This window comes from Sorex fumeus, unplaced genomic scaffold (assembly GCF_029834395.1).
Source record: "Sorex fumeus unplaced genomic scaffold, SorFum_2.1 ptg000006l, whole genome shotgun sequence".
In the NCBI taxonomy this organism is placed as follows: domain Eukaryota; kingdom Metazoa; phylum Chordata; class Mammalia; order Eulipotyphla; family Soricidae; genus Sorex; species Sorex fumeus.
The window spans coordinates 46701840-46715649 of NW_026606063.1; the positions used below are offsets into that span (position 1 = coordinate 46701840).

The 13810-nt window shown below is 45.7% G+C and overlaps 1 protein-coding gene across 1 annotated transcript; it reads right to left on the reverse strand.

Annotated features, from left to right (window-relative positions):
• Window positions 1-5884: 5884 nt before the first annotated feature.
• Window positions 5885-13294, reverse strand: LGALSL (galectin like). Its single transcript, XM_056124925.1, has 5 exons — window positions 13157-13294; window positions 12325-12396; window positions 12105-12193; window positions 10352-10529; window positions 5885-7665 (listed from the first exon to the last, which is right to left on the reverse strand). Exons 1-5 carry the CDS (start codon window positions 13190-13192, stop codon window positions 7522-7524), a joined length of 519 nt encoding a protein of 172 aa, XP_055980900.1. The 5' UTR covers window positions 13193-13294; the 3' UTR covers window positions 5885-7521.
• Between the last annotated feature and the right edge of the window lie 516 nt (window positions 13295-13810).

A 13810-nucleotide genomic window follows, 5' to 3' on the forward strand; every position in this document is an offset into this window, starting at 1 on the left:
GAGGCCTGGAAACTCTCCCTTTCCCTATAGGACAGGCCCCTGCTCCCAGACTACGTAGTTAAGTTTCCATCAGCATTTGCATTCTGTCTTTTTATAATGAATGACAGACTATGATGGAGCTGTAGGTGCTGTAAGGCTAGAGCGATAGCTCCTAGGGCCGACAGAAGGCAGAGGTTCACCCAGCACAACATGGTCCCCTAAGTACCACCCAAAGCAGCCTAGAACACTGTTGGGTGTGGCTCAGAAAAACAAAAGAAAGAAAGAAAGGGAGGTGCTGAGGTTATTAGCAAGTATTTGTTATTATCGGTCTTACTCATGAAAACGTGGAAGAGTCCCCAGATCCCACATTATCCTCAAGACCTCTGGCCAGCTTACCACTCCCAGGGCTTTTACTGAGCCACACTCTGTTGGCCCTGAGAAACAATGTGTCTTTGCCCTCTCCGCTGGCTCACCTCTTCACTATTTTCCCTGAGCATGAAAGGGTGTATCAAAGCAAGAGAGAGAGAGCCAGTGGCTACTTCTTCTCTGCTTTTGGGTTGGTATTGTTTCATCACCTTGTGTACACCCAATTTAATTAATTATGAAATGAAATGGTTCTTTGCCTTTTGTGGAGTTTTTCTGTTTTGTTTTGGTTACAGGGGATAAAGGGCAAAATTTGGCGAGGGGTGTAAGTGGTAGAGAACTTACCTTGAATGCGTGAGACTCAGGAATCCTGATGCTGCAAAAAAGGAAGATGTTTTGATAAAATAAACATGGCAGCTAGGAAGCAAGACAAGCTTAAGTTCCTTGGACAAATTCGCTATATTTTCTTGTGAAAGGAAGACTTTAAATTTACTTCCAAAAGGAACATGGGCATGATAAGCCCGTGTGAGCTTTCATTTCTTCCCTCTGCCCTCTGTGCATATCATAAGCCACAGTGTGTATTTGCCTCTCGGAGCAAGCAGGCCCCACCCTGGTGAGTCTGTAATGATGGAATGATTATAAGAAGGCACACAGTGCAAGAAGGAAGACAGGCTTCTGCTAAGAATGTCAATCTTTTTCAGAACATTCACTATTTGAAACAGGTGTCAGGGTGCTAAGGAAGTCTGAAACTGAGCAAATACACAAGTCTTTTTATTGCTGTTTTTGTATTTGGGCCAGAAACAGCAGTGCTTACTTGGCTCTGCACTCAGGGATCACTTCCAGCAGTCCCATAATCGGTGCTAGGGACTGAATCGAGTTGGCTGCTGGAAAGGCAAGTGCCCTACCCCATGTACTATCACTCCAGTCCTTCACTCAGAATAGTTTTTTTTCCTTCTATTTTCTTTTTCTTTTTCTTTTTTTTTTTTTTGCTTTTTGGGTCCCACCCGGCGGTGCTTAGGGGTTACTCCTGGCTCTGCACTTAGGAATTACTCCTGGCGGTGCTTGGGGAACCATATGGGATGCTGGGGATCGAACTCAGGTTGGCCGGGTGCAAGGCAAACGCCCTACCCACTGTACTATCTCTCTGGTCCCCATTCAGAATATTTCTTAAAAATACAAACTCTTGGGGGTCAGAGAGACAGCACATTGGTAAGGGACTTGCCTTGAACGCAGCTGACCTGCGTTCTATCCCTGGCATTGCAGCTCTGGCACCACACCCTGAGGCCCTCCAGGAGTGCTCCCTGAGCCCAGAGCCAGCCAGCTGTGCCCCTCCCCCACCTCTACAAATATACTGGCTGTAGATCTATGAAAAAGAATCTCCCAGGACTAAGACTCTGCAAGCAGACTTTGGGGTGATTGTCAATCACACTAAAGTGAGAAACCACCAAGAAGGCCTAGGAGATAGTTCAAAAAGTTGGAGCATATGCTTTGTATGCTAGAACTCAGGATTCATCCCCAGCACCACATGGTCCCCAGAGCACTGTGTGGTGTGCTCCCTCCCTCACTCCCTACAAACGAACAAAACCCTCAGAACAACCAGAGGCCTTTGTTCTACTCATCCACATGTCTCAGTGTCAACAACAATGGACACAGGTCAGTGAATATTAGCTAAATGCAATGAAGTTCTAAGTATTTATGGTATTTCCAGAGGTTCCCAAACTTATTTGATCTACAACCAGCCCCTTTTCATACAGAAGATTACCCAGTGCCTCCTCCTGTGACAAACCAAACCAAAACAAAATACAACTTCAAAAACCAAAAATCAAAAGAACCTTTTTCTAAAGCAAAGATCAAATGCCTCCCAATTATATGACGCTACTATTTCAGTGTGCCTGCAAAGGGTGTTTATTGCTCATATTGGAACAGTAATGAATCTAGCTCAGTTAATCCAAAATACCCTCATGAAACAAGTATGTTGTCATGTCCCACCAGGGTACTGTCCTAGCTAACCTGGGGAGATAGGGGGCGCTCTCCTGTATTTGCCCCAGGGCTCGTCTAAATTCCCCCACTTAAACAGTCTTCACTCTACTTGTATGCAAAAGGGTTTTTTCCCCCTTTTCTCTCTCTCTCTCTCTCTCTCTCTCTCTCTCCCTCTCTTTTTTTTTTTTTTGGAGAGGTGCTTTTTGGATGGCTCCTGGCAACAATGCTCAGGGGTTACTCTTGGCTCTGCACTCAGGAATTAGTCCTGGAGGTGCTCCGGGGACCATGTAGGAAGCTAGGGATCAAACCCAGGACAGCCACATGCAAGGCAAGCCCTACCCACTGTACTATCATTCTGGGCCCTATATTGCAGTTTTAAGAGAGACCAGCTCTTAAGCTTCACATCCACAAAGAGAAAAAAAAAGGGGGGGTGGTGGTCCGGTAAACCAAACCAATTAAAGTCTTAACAGGACTCTAGATCCCGATGTGAGAAAATGTCTTTTTACTCACTGCCCTTACTTACAGCAGGTCAACTTCTATAAGCCATGGATTAATTTGTAGACAGACTAGTCAACGGATCAAGTTTCCTCCCTAGTCACTCAAACCGCAGTAAAGAGAAGGCAAGAGAAACATAATCTTGTTTTGGTATGCACTGTGCTAAGATAAGAAGCCATAGCATTCTTAACAGTTGAAAGAAGAAACTCTTATCAATACAATGTACTACATATCTCTACATTGTAGCACTGTCCTCCCGTTGTTCATCGATTTGCTGGAGCAGGCACCAGTAACGTCTCTATTGTAAGACTTGTTGTTACTGTTTCTGGCATATCTACTACACCATGGGGAGATTTCCAGGCTTCTGCTTGCCCGACTCTCCAAGAGGGACAGATGAATCGAACTCGGGTTGGTCTCATGCAAGGCAAACGCCCTACGCACTGTGCTATTGCTCCATCCCACTACATATCAACAAAAGGAAAACCTTTTGATACGTCTCAAATGCATTATGCAAATGAAATACATCACTCTCGAAAGATTATATACGGTAAGATCCATTTTATGATGTCCAGGAAGGAGCCATACTGTTAATACAGGGGTTAAGGCTCTTCCCTTGCATGTGGCCAAACCCAGATAAATCCCTGGCACCACACTTAATCCTTTGAGTACTGCCAGAGAGATCCCTGAGCACTCTAGGTGTGGCCCCCAAACACAAAAACCACAAAAACTGAGACATTCAGGGAAAGGCAAAACTACAGGAAGGGAGAATGAACAGTGGTTGCCCAAAGCTGGGAGACAGTTTAACTAAATTTTAAGGAGGCAAAAGAATGATTCTGTATCCTAATTGAGTTGGTAGTTACTTGAATCTACGTAAGTGAAAAACTCAGAACTGCACACCACAGAGTGATGCATGCAACTTACATTGAAAAATACTCTCCACTATGGGGCTGGAGAGATAGGACATGGGTAAGGTGCTTGCTGTGCATGTAGTCGACCTGGGCTTGATCCCCTGGCTCCCCACTACCAAGAGTGATCCCTGAGTGCAAAGTCAGAGTAAGCCCCTAGCAGAGCCAGATGTAGCTCCCCACCAAAAAATTAGAGTGGGGGTGGGGGGGGGAGAGAGCGCTCCTTCTACATCATAGGAGACAGCTCAGGGGGCTGGGGATCATCCCTTACATGTGTGAGGCCCTGAGTTTGATCCTTGACACCATCTACTACCTCCTTCACCAGCACCACCCAGCACCGAGGCATGGCCCTGTGGTTCTCAATACTGCAAGTTGAGCGTAAAATCTCTGAGCCCAGGCACTGTCAGGTCTGTGCAGTCAGACCAAGTATCACCTGAAATAGATCCTCAATCCTGTTGCGGAGCCTCTACTCCCCCCATCCCCAACCCGCCCAGCCCCTGCCAACCCATTGCCTAAGGCTGGGAGACAACCCATTGCCTAAATCATAAGGTCTGAGGACTTTTCCTTCCCTTTATCAGTTAATGTGGGAAACATGAAGAAGTGGTCTTAAGAATGAGTGAGAGGAACATGGGTATAGCACATGGTTGACAATAAGCAAATCATACCTGATGCTAAGTTCAGCTTAATAGAAACTAGAAACCGTTTTTGTAGAAAATGCCTTTATTATAGTGCAAATAACTTTCAGCAGTGACATAATAATGTGAGAACACATTTAGTAACATTTTACACCACGCAGTAAATAAGAAAGTGTTTCTTGGAAAATATGTCATCACAGGAACATTATTTCTCCATTAATGTCAGAAAATGCCAGGTTTCTCTCAAGGCAACAGGGTTTCCTGTTAAGTCCAGCGGCTATTTCTTCTCTTTTGGTTTGGTATGGTTTATGCACCTTGTACACACCCATTTGAGTTACCCATGAAACAAATATTTTGAAAGGCAGTTTTTTGTCTTTTACAGGAGCATCTATTTTTGTTGTTTTTAAGGAAAAAAATCAAGGTGAAATGAATAAAGTGATAAGGAAGCAAGACAAGCACGTAGTACCAGCTGCATCTATGGTATATCTTTTGAATATTTTCCTTTTAATACAAACAAAAGGATTTGCCATTTTAACAACTCATGGTCAGGGATTTCTGCTGAGGTTGTTAAGATTTGAAATGGTATTTTAATTAAAAAAAATTTTTTTAAGACAATTCTGGTTTAGCCCAGAAAGTAGAAGTCACTTTTGTTAACTTTCAAGTAGGTACAGTCACTCCAATTTTGCTGCAGAAACAGATTGTCAAAAGCCTTCCTTTTATTTCCCCCAGAGCCTGATTGTTATTTATATTCCTTGGTTTTGGTCATATTATAAAATTAGGGCTCTGGTCAGAAATAACTCCTTACATACCTAAATGCTTTCCTGTGAAGCTTTAAATTGCACTTCCCATTCTGAATTCCCACTTCAGGACCTCACATGCCAATGAAAGGATGTGAACACAGTTTTCTGTTTACAGCTGATGATTAGTACAGCTGGGTTTAGCTATATGGAATCAGACCCTCGCATCATTCAGACAAATTCCAATAGACTTAACCAAGAGGGTTCCACTGACCTCAGAGAGAAAGGAAGGGTTAACTGTATCTTTACACTAAGCCGCCTAAGAGCTTGGCTGCTAACCAGTTAGCTGATCAGGAGAGAGAGAGAGTGTCAATTCCAATTAGTACACTCTCCACCTCTCTAGTTTCTGCTGAATTATGCAGGAGTGGGAACAGAGGGCTACCGAAAGGACACCTTCAGTTGTGATCTGCTACCTAAAGAAGAATCAAACCCCTATTATTTTCAAGGCGTCCTCTTAGATTCTCTACTCTTTCTCACATAGAACAGCTTTACAAATCACAAGTTGTTAATCACAGGTTTGAAAATACCTGGGACAAGAACCAGGCTCGTGGCTGAATACAGCCCATTACATCAGCTGGTAGGTAAAGCATTTTAGTGCTCAGCCAGTCTTGTTTGATAACGTATCTTCGTATATAACACAATGGAACTGTACTACACAGTTTCAAAGTTGAGAAGAATCCAAATATATTACCCATAAAAAAAATTCCCAACTTTATTTTGCTTTTTCTTAAGACTTTGGTACCGAAACACTGTCTACATTCCCAGCACGTAGGGAGGACATGGCCACTTCAGTGCCTCTGCATGTTGTGTAAAAACAGAACTCAAATGCAAAGCAAGACAAGGACGTGTCATAACAAGACGCAAGATGCTGTACAAACAGAACCTAAATAATATATAAATATACCCCCGCCCCAGCAACCCGTCCCCCCACTACCTGACCAAAGCAGTGCCTAGGGTCTCTCCAGGGCCAATGCAGTTTGCGAAGTCCAGTTCTCAGAACACAAACCTTCCTCGCCTTGAGTGACACCGTGGGCTGCTCCTGGAGGTAGTGCTGGGAAAGTCCCACAAGCCCAGGTGGAAGCCTTCACACCATTGGCTGGCTAGACTCAAGGACCTAGAGTCCTGGGATTTCACCTTCCAGATAAACTAACTGGATCATTTTCTAATCTGAATCCTGTCTATCCTAATATCTCAGCAATGCCAACTCAGTAGGAAGCATCATCTACTCTAAAGCTCAAAAGGCATTAACATAGGGATATTGGTGAGGGTCACATAATAAAAGTTATACAATGAGCTAACAGCTTCAGTTGATATAAATTATTTCCAAGTAAGTTATTTGGGGCCACTTGCTTCTGCTTTATATTGCGTTCCAGAATTATTTTCATACTATGCTTTTTAGTTTATGTAATAGTCATTTAAAATTGTCTATGCAATCACCTATTTTCAATTAGGTTTAATAACAACTTAAAAAGTTATTATGTAAATCTAGGGAAAAGTAGCTAACTAGTCTTAAGGAAGACAGTACTGTGTTCATTCACAGTCAAGAAAAGGCGATGTAAATAGAATTTTGTGTAATCTTCAATAACTTGTAAAGCAGTTTTATCAAAATGTTGCAGTTTCCCCAAAAGCTCTTACAGCAATTTATATCAAGAGATCCTAAGGTAAGGGGTAAGTAGAATACAATTCAATTTTTTAAGGTAGAAATTACCTGATTCTTGATTGTAACAATTTCCCCCCTTATATTTAGGATATTTGTACATTCAAAAGTTTGTAACTTGCTGTTCTTGAGACATTTATCATTTTCTTATACATAAGTTGAGTATAAATAAATAACTACAAGAAAGCTTTAAAAATCTGAATTAACATTATGCTGTGCAAAAAAAAAAAAACCCACAAAAAAACCAATCACACCTTGAACAACCTACATTCTATGTAAATACCCTGACTAAAATGTTGGTTGTGCTACACAATTCATCTTCAGTGCAGAAATGAATTGATTTCGGTGTACCGTTTAAAGTCTTTAATACTTTAGTTTCTAAAGATAATCTTGCTTTGAAAAGATGAGTAACTTGCTCTCAAATCACAAATCATAACAAATCCATTTCAGGTTAGTCTCAGTAAAATCCAGCATAAGTGTATTTGTTCTGGGAATAATGGCTCGGTGTTTTTGCTCCAACTGCTTTCTTCCTAAGGGCAAACCATGGTTGAAATCTGTCACTTTGGGTTTAAACTACACAGAAAGAAGAGAGTGAGGCTTGCCCTTTGATTTTGTTTTCTAAGTCTCCAGGTCTTGCTTGGATCTTCTCCCAGACTGATAGATAGCTGTGGCACCTTTCTCTATTTGAAATACAGGTGGTTTAAACAACATCAGCCAAGCTTAGTGATCTGGAGGTCCCCATTTATTTTTATGGTGTTGATTGCAGACAATGTTTGAATGCGATGGTAAAAATCAAAAAGTTGATGTCCATCCACAAACACTCTGAAACGTGGGTGTTCACAGAGAATTTCCACCTGGAAGGAACAAAACAGTATTTCTCAATTTCACAAGATCAACGAACCTCGTCAGGAGGAAAAAAAGAACCAGTAATAAATAGAATTGATTCTTGGACAACCTAGGAATTTAGGAGGCTAAAACCCCAGCATAAATGAAAAAAAAAAATCTGCCAGTAATTTCTAATTGGTCCTCAGTAAACATATATTTTGCGCATATATATGCCACCAACCCCAAGGATAGGTTGGCTGAATCAAGAATATGAAACCGAAAATGAAAAAAAAAAAAACTAAGTGTAAATGGAGTTCAAACCTCTTTTATTCAACTATCAAATATACTTCAGAGAAAGAAAGCAACATCTTCATAGTTCTGAAACATCAGAGTTCATAGAAATCATATACATGTTAGAATACAGAATACAGATTTCTAGGTTCCACCCTCAAAATTGCACAGCGGTAGGGCGTTCGCTTTACAAGCGGCCAACATGGCTGACCCGAGTTCAATTCCTCCGCCCCTCTCGGAGAGCCCGGCAAGCTACCGAGAGTATTCGATATGCCAGACACAGTAACAACAAAGTCTCCAATGGAGACGTTACTGGGCCCGCTCGAGCAAATTGACGATCAACGGGAGGGCCTTTACCTTTACCTTTTTACCCTCAAAATTCCTAGTCTACTATAAAGTCTAAGAATCTGCATCTCTAGTTCCAAGTGATGACTCTGTTGGAACTGAGAATACATTTTTCCAAACCATTGCTTTACATCATCCAATACCCTTCAAAGATTAAAAATTGCTAATACTTTCACATTCTTTCTCTTACACTTGAGAAAGAGGTGTCTATTAGCATGGATTTATTGATCAGGCACTTAATGCCTCCACTGGCTACCTCTGCAATTCTATCCCACCTTTAGAGGAGCCTCATACAAGACAGAACTGATACCCATTAGTAGCATGTAATAATAGTCTAGACTCAAACACAGTAAACATAAAGCAGAGGTTACACAGTAATTACCCTTGGACCATGGATGTATAATTAACCAAGCTTTGTTAAGTCAAACAGAAATACTGATTCCATATGGTAAAAGCTTTCTTCTCCTTTTCCTTAAGTAAATCACCAAAGAGTTTAATCATTGGTTCTGTGCTGTTTTATTAAAAGCATTGGTATTCATAATGCAAGGAGACTCCATATGTCATATTAGTCACATTTAATTCATATTATTACTAAAATTATAGCACCAAGAAAGGCCAATTTCACTTCAATTTTGTTACTGGGAAGCATTATATTCCTCTTGGCAGAGTCAAAAGCTCTGGTTATTCATGCTCCTGAGATATATATTAAGATTCTTCTTCATTAAGAAATCAGCCAAGAGGAACCTACCAGGCCTATTACCACCTTAGAGAAGGGGGATGGTAGGGATAATACCGGGACTAATACCACCTTAGACAAGGGAGAAGTAGGCATAAAGGGCAGGGGGTATCTGTCCCAGACTCTGATTAGAAGGGCAACATATCTTAATTCTATAATTCATCTGAAATCATGGATTCTTAGTTCTCCTCTAGATTATATGATGGGAAGAAAAATAATTACCGCTTTGTGAGGCCCCTGTAAACTTCTAGATGAAGAGCAACAGGTTAAAAGTTGTTCTGTTTTATTAGGTGTATTTGCAACACAGAGCTTTTAACTGAGTTGTCTTGATTGTGATGTATGTTAACAAGATAATGTTGACAGCCTCATTCCTAGGTCTGACATTCCCGAAAAAAGGTTCTCCTAATTCATTGCTGACTTGCATCTCTTTGTCCTTAAAGAGGAAGATGCTGCTTAATTGGACATTTGGGATATGCTTCCTGCTCACTAGATAGTGGGGTGCAAATCTATCTTTACACTCTGGCTGAAGGGAAGTGACACATGGTGACAATGAAGTTATCTGAGACTACTTTACCCAGAGGGGGAAACAAAGACAGGGCCAGACCTCATTCCCAAAGGGAAGAGAGGAAATGAAGTCATAATTCATCTGCAAACATTCCCTGGGGATACAATTCAGTGGCATAGCACATGTCTTGCCTCACATGTGTCCACACACATAATGTCATTACCAAGGACTTGGGAAAGAGTTCAAAGGGGCCTAGGAAGTGTATCTCAGGGACCCTAGAACCCCATCACAGGGTTGATGATGCCAAGCGCAGTGCCACATCACCAAGCACAAGCATCAAACCTCTAGGCCCGACCTCCAGGGCCAAACAGAGAGGTGGGGGAAACCCTATTAAAGAAAATAACGCCTTAACTAAATAAGGTTTAGTGCCATTAAGAGGATTAAAAAAAGAGGAAAATTCTAGATATTTACTAATTAGCTTCTCCCCCCCACACACACACTTATTAATACGTTTTATTAATCAATCAGATGTTTGGCGGCAGGTGTCTATTATATGCCTAGCACTATGTTGAATATTACATAGCAAAGTTCTCTGAACAATCTGGACATATAAACCCGGGTTTATTTACCAAATATACTGCTAAACAGAGCCATTAGCTCTTGTAGCAAGAACTTATTCGTAAGAGAATACAGAGATCTTCCAGTCTATTATTTTTTTCACCATCAAGGGACATATTTCTTGGACATGCAGAAACTTTGGCTACTCAGACCACACTTGGCACACACTCGATGAATACATCGGTGCTACGCCAAGGGCTGAAGCACTCGAGGTACTTACTCTGAACGGCTGGTCTGGGATGAATGGAAAATAGGGGATTGCTGACTGTTCTTCACCCCTCTCCCCAGATATACAAGAATTTCTGAGAAGCTGCCTGTCTGTGAATACAGCTTTGAGTTCAATGGCCACATCAGCGGGAGGATCTTCAGAGTCACCACAGGTCAAGCTGATAGCAAAGCTGCAAAGAAAACCATCTCTCTTATTCGGGGCTTTGACTAGAACAACAGATAACACTGACCCACGGCCCCAGCTACCCTCTCTGGGATTGCCTGATTTAAAATTTTTTTTTTTAATTTTCTAATGAAGCACCATGAGACAGAATTACAGACTTATACACTTATACGTTTCAATCATACAATGATTGAGTACCCATCTCTCCACCAGTGCCTATTCTCTACCACCAATGTTCCCAGTATCCCTCCCACCACCACCCCCATCCCCCCCACCCCCCCGCCTCTATGGTAGGAACATTCCCTTTTACTCTCTCTCTCTCTCTCTCCTTTTGGGTGTTATGGTTTGCAATACAGGTAGTAAGTGGCCGTCATGTTTGATCTATAGGCTACTTTCAGCACACATCTCCCATCCCGAGCGAGGCCTCCAAGCATCCTTTGCTTTGTGGTCCCTTCTCTATCTGAGCTGCCTTTCCCTCCAGCATGTGAGGCCGGCTTCCAAGTCATTGAGGAATCCTCCTGGCCCTTATTCTTACTATCTTTGGGTGTTAGTCTCCCATTATGTTACTTTATATTCCACCAATGAGTAGAGTCATTCTATGTTTATCCGTCTCTTTCAGACTCATTTCACTTAACATGATATTCTCCAGGTCGAAATTTTATTTTTATTTTACATTTGAATATCTGGGTCACACCTGGCTATGCTCCAGGCTTACTCATGGCTCTGTGTTCAGGAATCACTCCTGACCAGACTCAGGGAATCATATGCAGTGCCAGGGATCAAACCTGAGTTGGCTGTGTATAAGTACCTTCCCCCCAACCACATTTTATTGGGCACCTACTCTACACAAGAGGTGAGGCTATGGAGAAGTAGGAGTACAACCAAACCAGTTATTTTATTAAAAAAATTTTTTTTGTTTTTGGGGTCTCACCTGGCAGTGATCAGGTCTTACTCCTGGTTCTGTGCTCAGGGATCAGGGATCATCCTGGTAGGCCTGGAGGATGTGCTGGGAATTGAACCCGGGTCAGCCATGAGCAAGGCTATACACTATTGCTCTGGTCCCACTAAACCAGTTATGTTAGTACTAAAAGGAGGTTGTGGGGAAAATATTCCCAGAGTGGTAAAAGAACTTCATCGGAATGTCTGGTCCCCCACAAACTATCCAGACATCTGGGTCTTAATCCATTTCAGAATTCTCAAAAAAACAGTCCCAGGAACTGATCAGAGAGAGAAGAACATCTTGTAGAGTTGGGTTCCTCTGTATATTGTGAGATCTTGCTGCAAGCACCAAGTTTAAAAACCATTAAGGACAAAAAAAAATCCTTTGGTTTCCCGAAGGGTCAAAGAGAAAATGATGCGAGCCTGTATTTAAAATCTCTGATATAAATAGCTGTCTGGAGAAATGATGGCTGGGGTTCATACACATTCTTTTCATGGGAACATGGTACTTTCTTGGCACTCCCAACCAGCAACACTGGCCGCAGGGAGAGGAAGAGGAGGGGCAGTAAACCACAACAGAAGTGGGCAGGGCAGAGCTGTACAAGGCTGCGGATCAGTCTTCTGGCGACAAGATCTGACTTACCTTTCAGGGTTGAGGTCTACGATGCCCATCACTAACACCTTCTTGCCTGGTCTCATGCCGCCTTTAATGTGCCCACAAAACGGAACTATCTGCATGGGAGGAGAGGAGCAGTTTAGAGCTGGTGAAGGAGGAATCAAGCCCTGGGATTAGGGGGACCAGCCCCATCAGAAAAACCATTTAGGACGGAAGAGGGTAGGGGCAGAGAAACAAAGTCATTTACCAGTCGTGGGAAGTACACGTCGGCTTGAACTGGAGAGCCCAAGGAGTTGTTTAAATGCCCATCATCTAGTTTCTAAAAATAGAAGCACACAGATTGGCTTTCCACCGGCTTTGAAGGGGGGAGGTGAGGGAGAGCAGGGACGAACCTACATAAATCTGGAGGAACCGGCAGCAATCCCAGAACAGTGGCAGCGTCTGCCTCACAGACAAGTCACCGAATTACCGCACCCCCCCACCCCCTCTCCCGCAACAAAATCTGCCCTTCCCAGCCGCTAGCTAAGCCTCTCCCCCCATTCCCGAGGCCTTCAGAGCCCCGTGCAAACCAAGGTCGAGCCCACCCCCACCCCCCCGGCGAGGCCGGGGGTTCCTCCTCGCGCGGGCGGCGCTCGCCTCTGGACCAGCCGCAGTCGCCAGGCCCGTCCGTGCGGCCGTGGCCGGGGAGCGGCGGCCGCGCTCAACTTCTCTCCCGAGCGGGTCCCATTTCCAAGGGGAATCCCGGGACGCGCGGGGCGCCCGGGCCACACTCCCCCCCACCTCCACCCCCTGCGCACACCCACACGTGCGGCGCGCGCACACCTGGCCGGCGGCCGCCGGGCACGCGGGGGGCTGCGGGACTCCCCGAGCACTCTCCCCCAGGCCGGCGGCCCTGCAGCCCAGGGAAGCCCACCCCGCCCCCCACCCCCTGCTGCCCCGGCGAGCTCCTGCTAACAGGTTCCCCCCCCCCCCGCCCCCACTCCCGCGTCGGGCCGAGCTCCGGGAGGGGCGCGGGACCGGGCCGCAGGCTTCCAGCAGCGGGCAGGGGGCGTCCGGCGTGCACTCGCCGCCGCACTCACCACCACAGCATCCCCCTCGGCCACCGATCCCGCCATCTTCCAGCGCGGCCCGGCGGCGGCGGCGGGCGGGGGACGCGGCGCGCGGGCGGGGATCCCGGGCGGTCCTGCGCCGCGCGGGGGCGCGGGTCCGAGGCTGGCTCCGGCGCGCGCACCGCCGCGGGCACGCGCGCGCGCGTCCGCCGGGGCCCAGGCGCCGACCCCGCAGGCCTGGCCGGGGAGGAGGAGGAGGGGCGGGAGGAGAGGGGAGGAGAAGCGGCGCGGCCGGGGAGGTCCCGCCGCGCGCCCGCCGCGTTTTGGGGCTGTCTGCCTCCGCCGGGTGCTGCCGGGGGAAGAGAGGTGGAGAGGGCAGGGCCGCGCCGCGCCGGCCCGGGGTGGCATTTAAAGGCCGCCGGGGCCCGGTTCGGGAACCGGGAACAGGGCGGGGACCCGGCGGAGCTGCCGTGGCTTGCTCAGCTGGCCCTGCCCCTTGGCCATTGGACGGTGGCAGGGGCGAGACGCGGGCCCGTCCAGGTCGGGGCGTCGGGAGGGCCGGGGCACTCTCTGTCCTCCCAGCCTGTGGGGGTGGGTGGGGCTGGACCCTGGGGAAGTGGGGGGCCGGGCCTACTAGGTCACAGGTGCTTGTGACACCCCCCCCCCCCCCACACACACACCTCT

Bases quoted from the DNA above. Each gene is read 5' to 3' on its own strand.
- LGALSL (XM_056124925.1), bottom strand. From the start codon at position 13,192: ATGGCGGGATCGGTGGCCGAGGGGGATGCTGTGGTG. The intron at 10,530-12,104 runs GTAAGTCAGATC...TTTTCTTTGCAG, and splicing joins GTAGACCTCAACCCTGAAAG to CTTTGCTATCAGCTTGACCT. The intron at 7,666-10,351 runs GTAAGTACCTCG...TGTTCCTTCCAG, and splicing joins TCCCAGACCAGCCGTTCAGA to GTGGAAATTCTCTGTGAACA.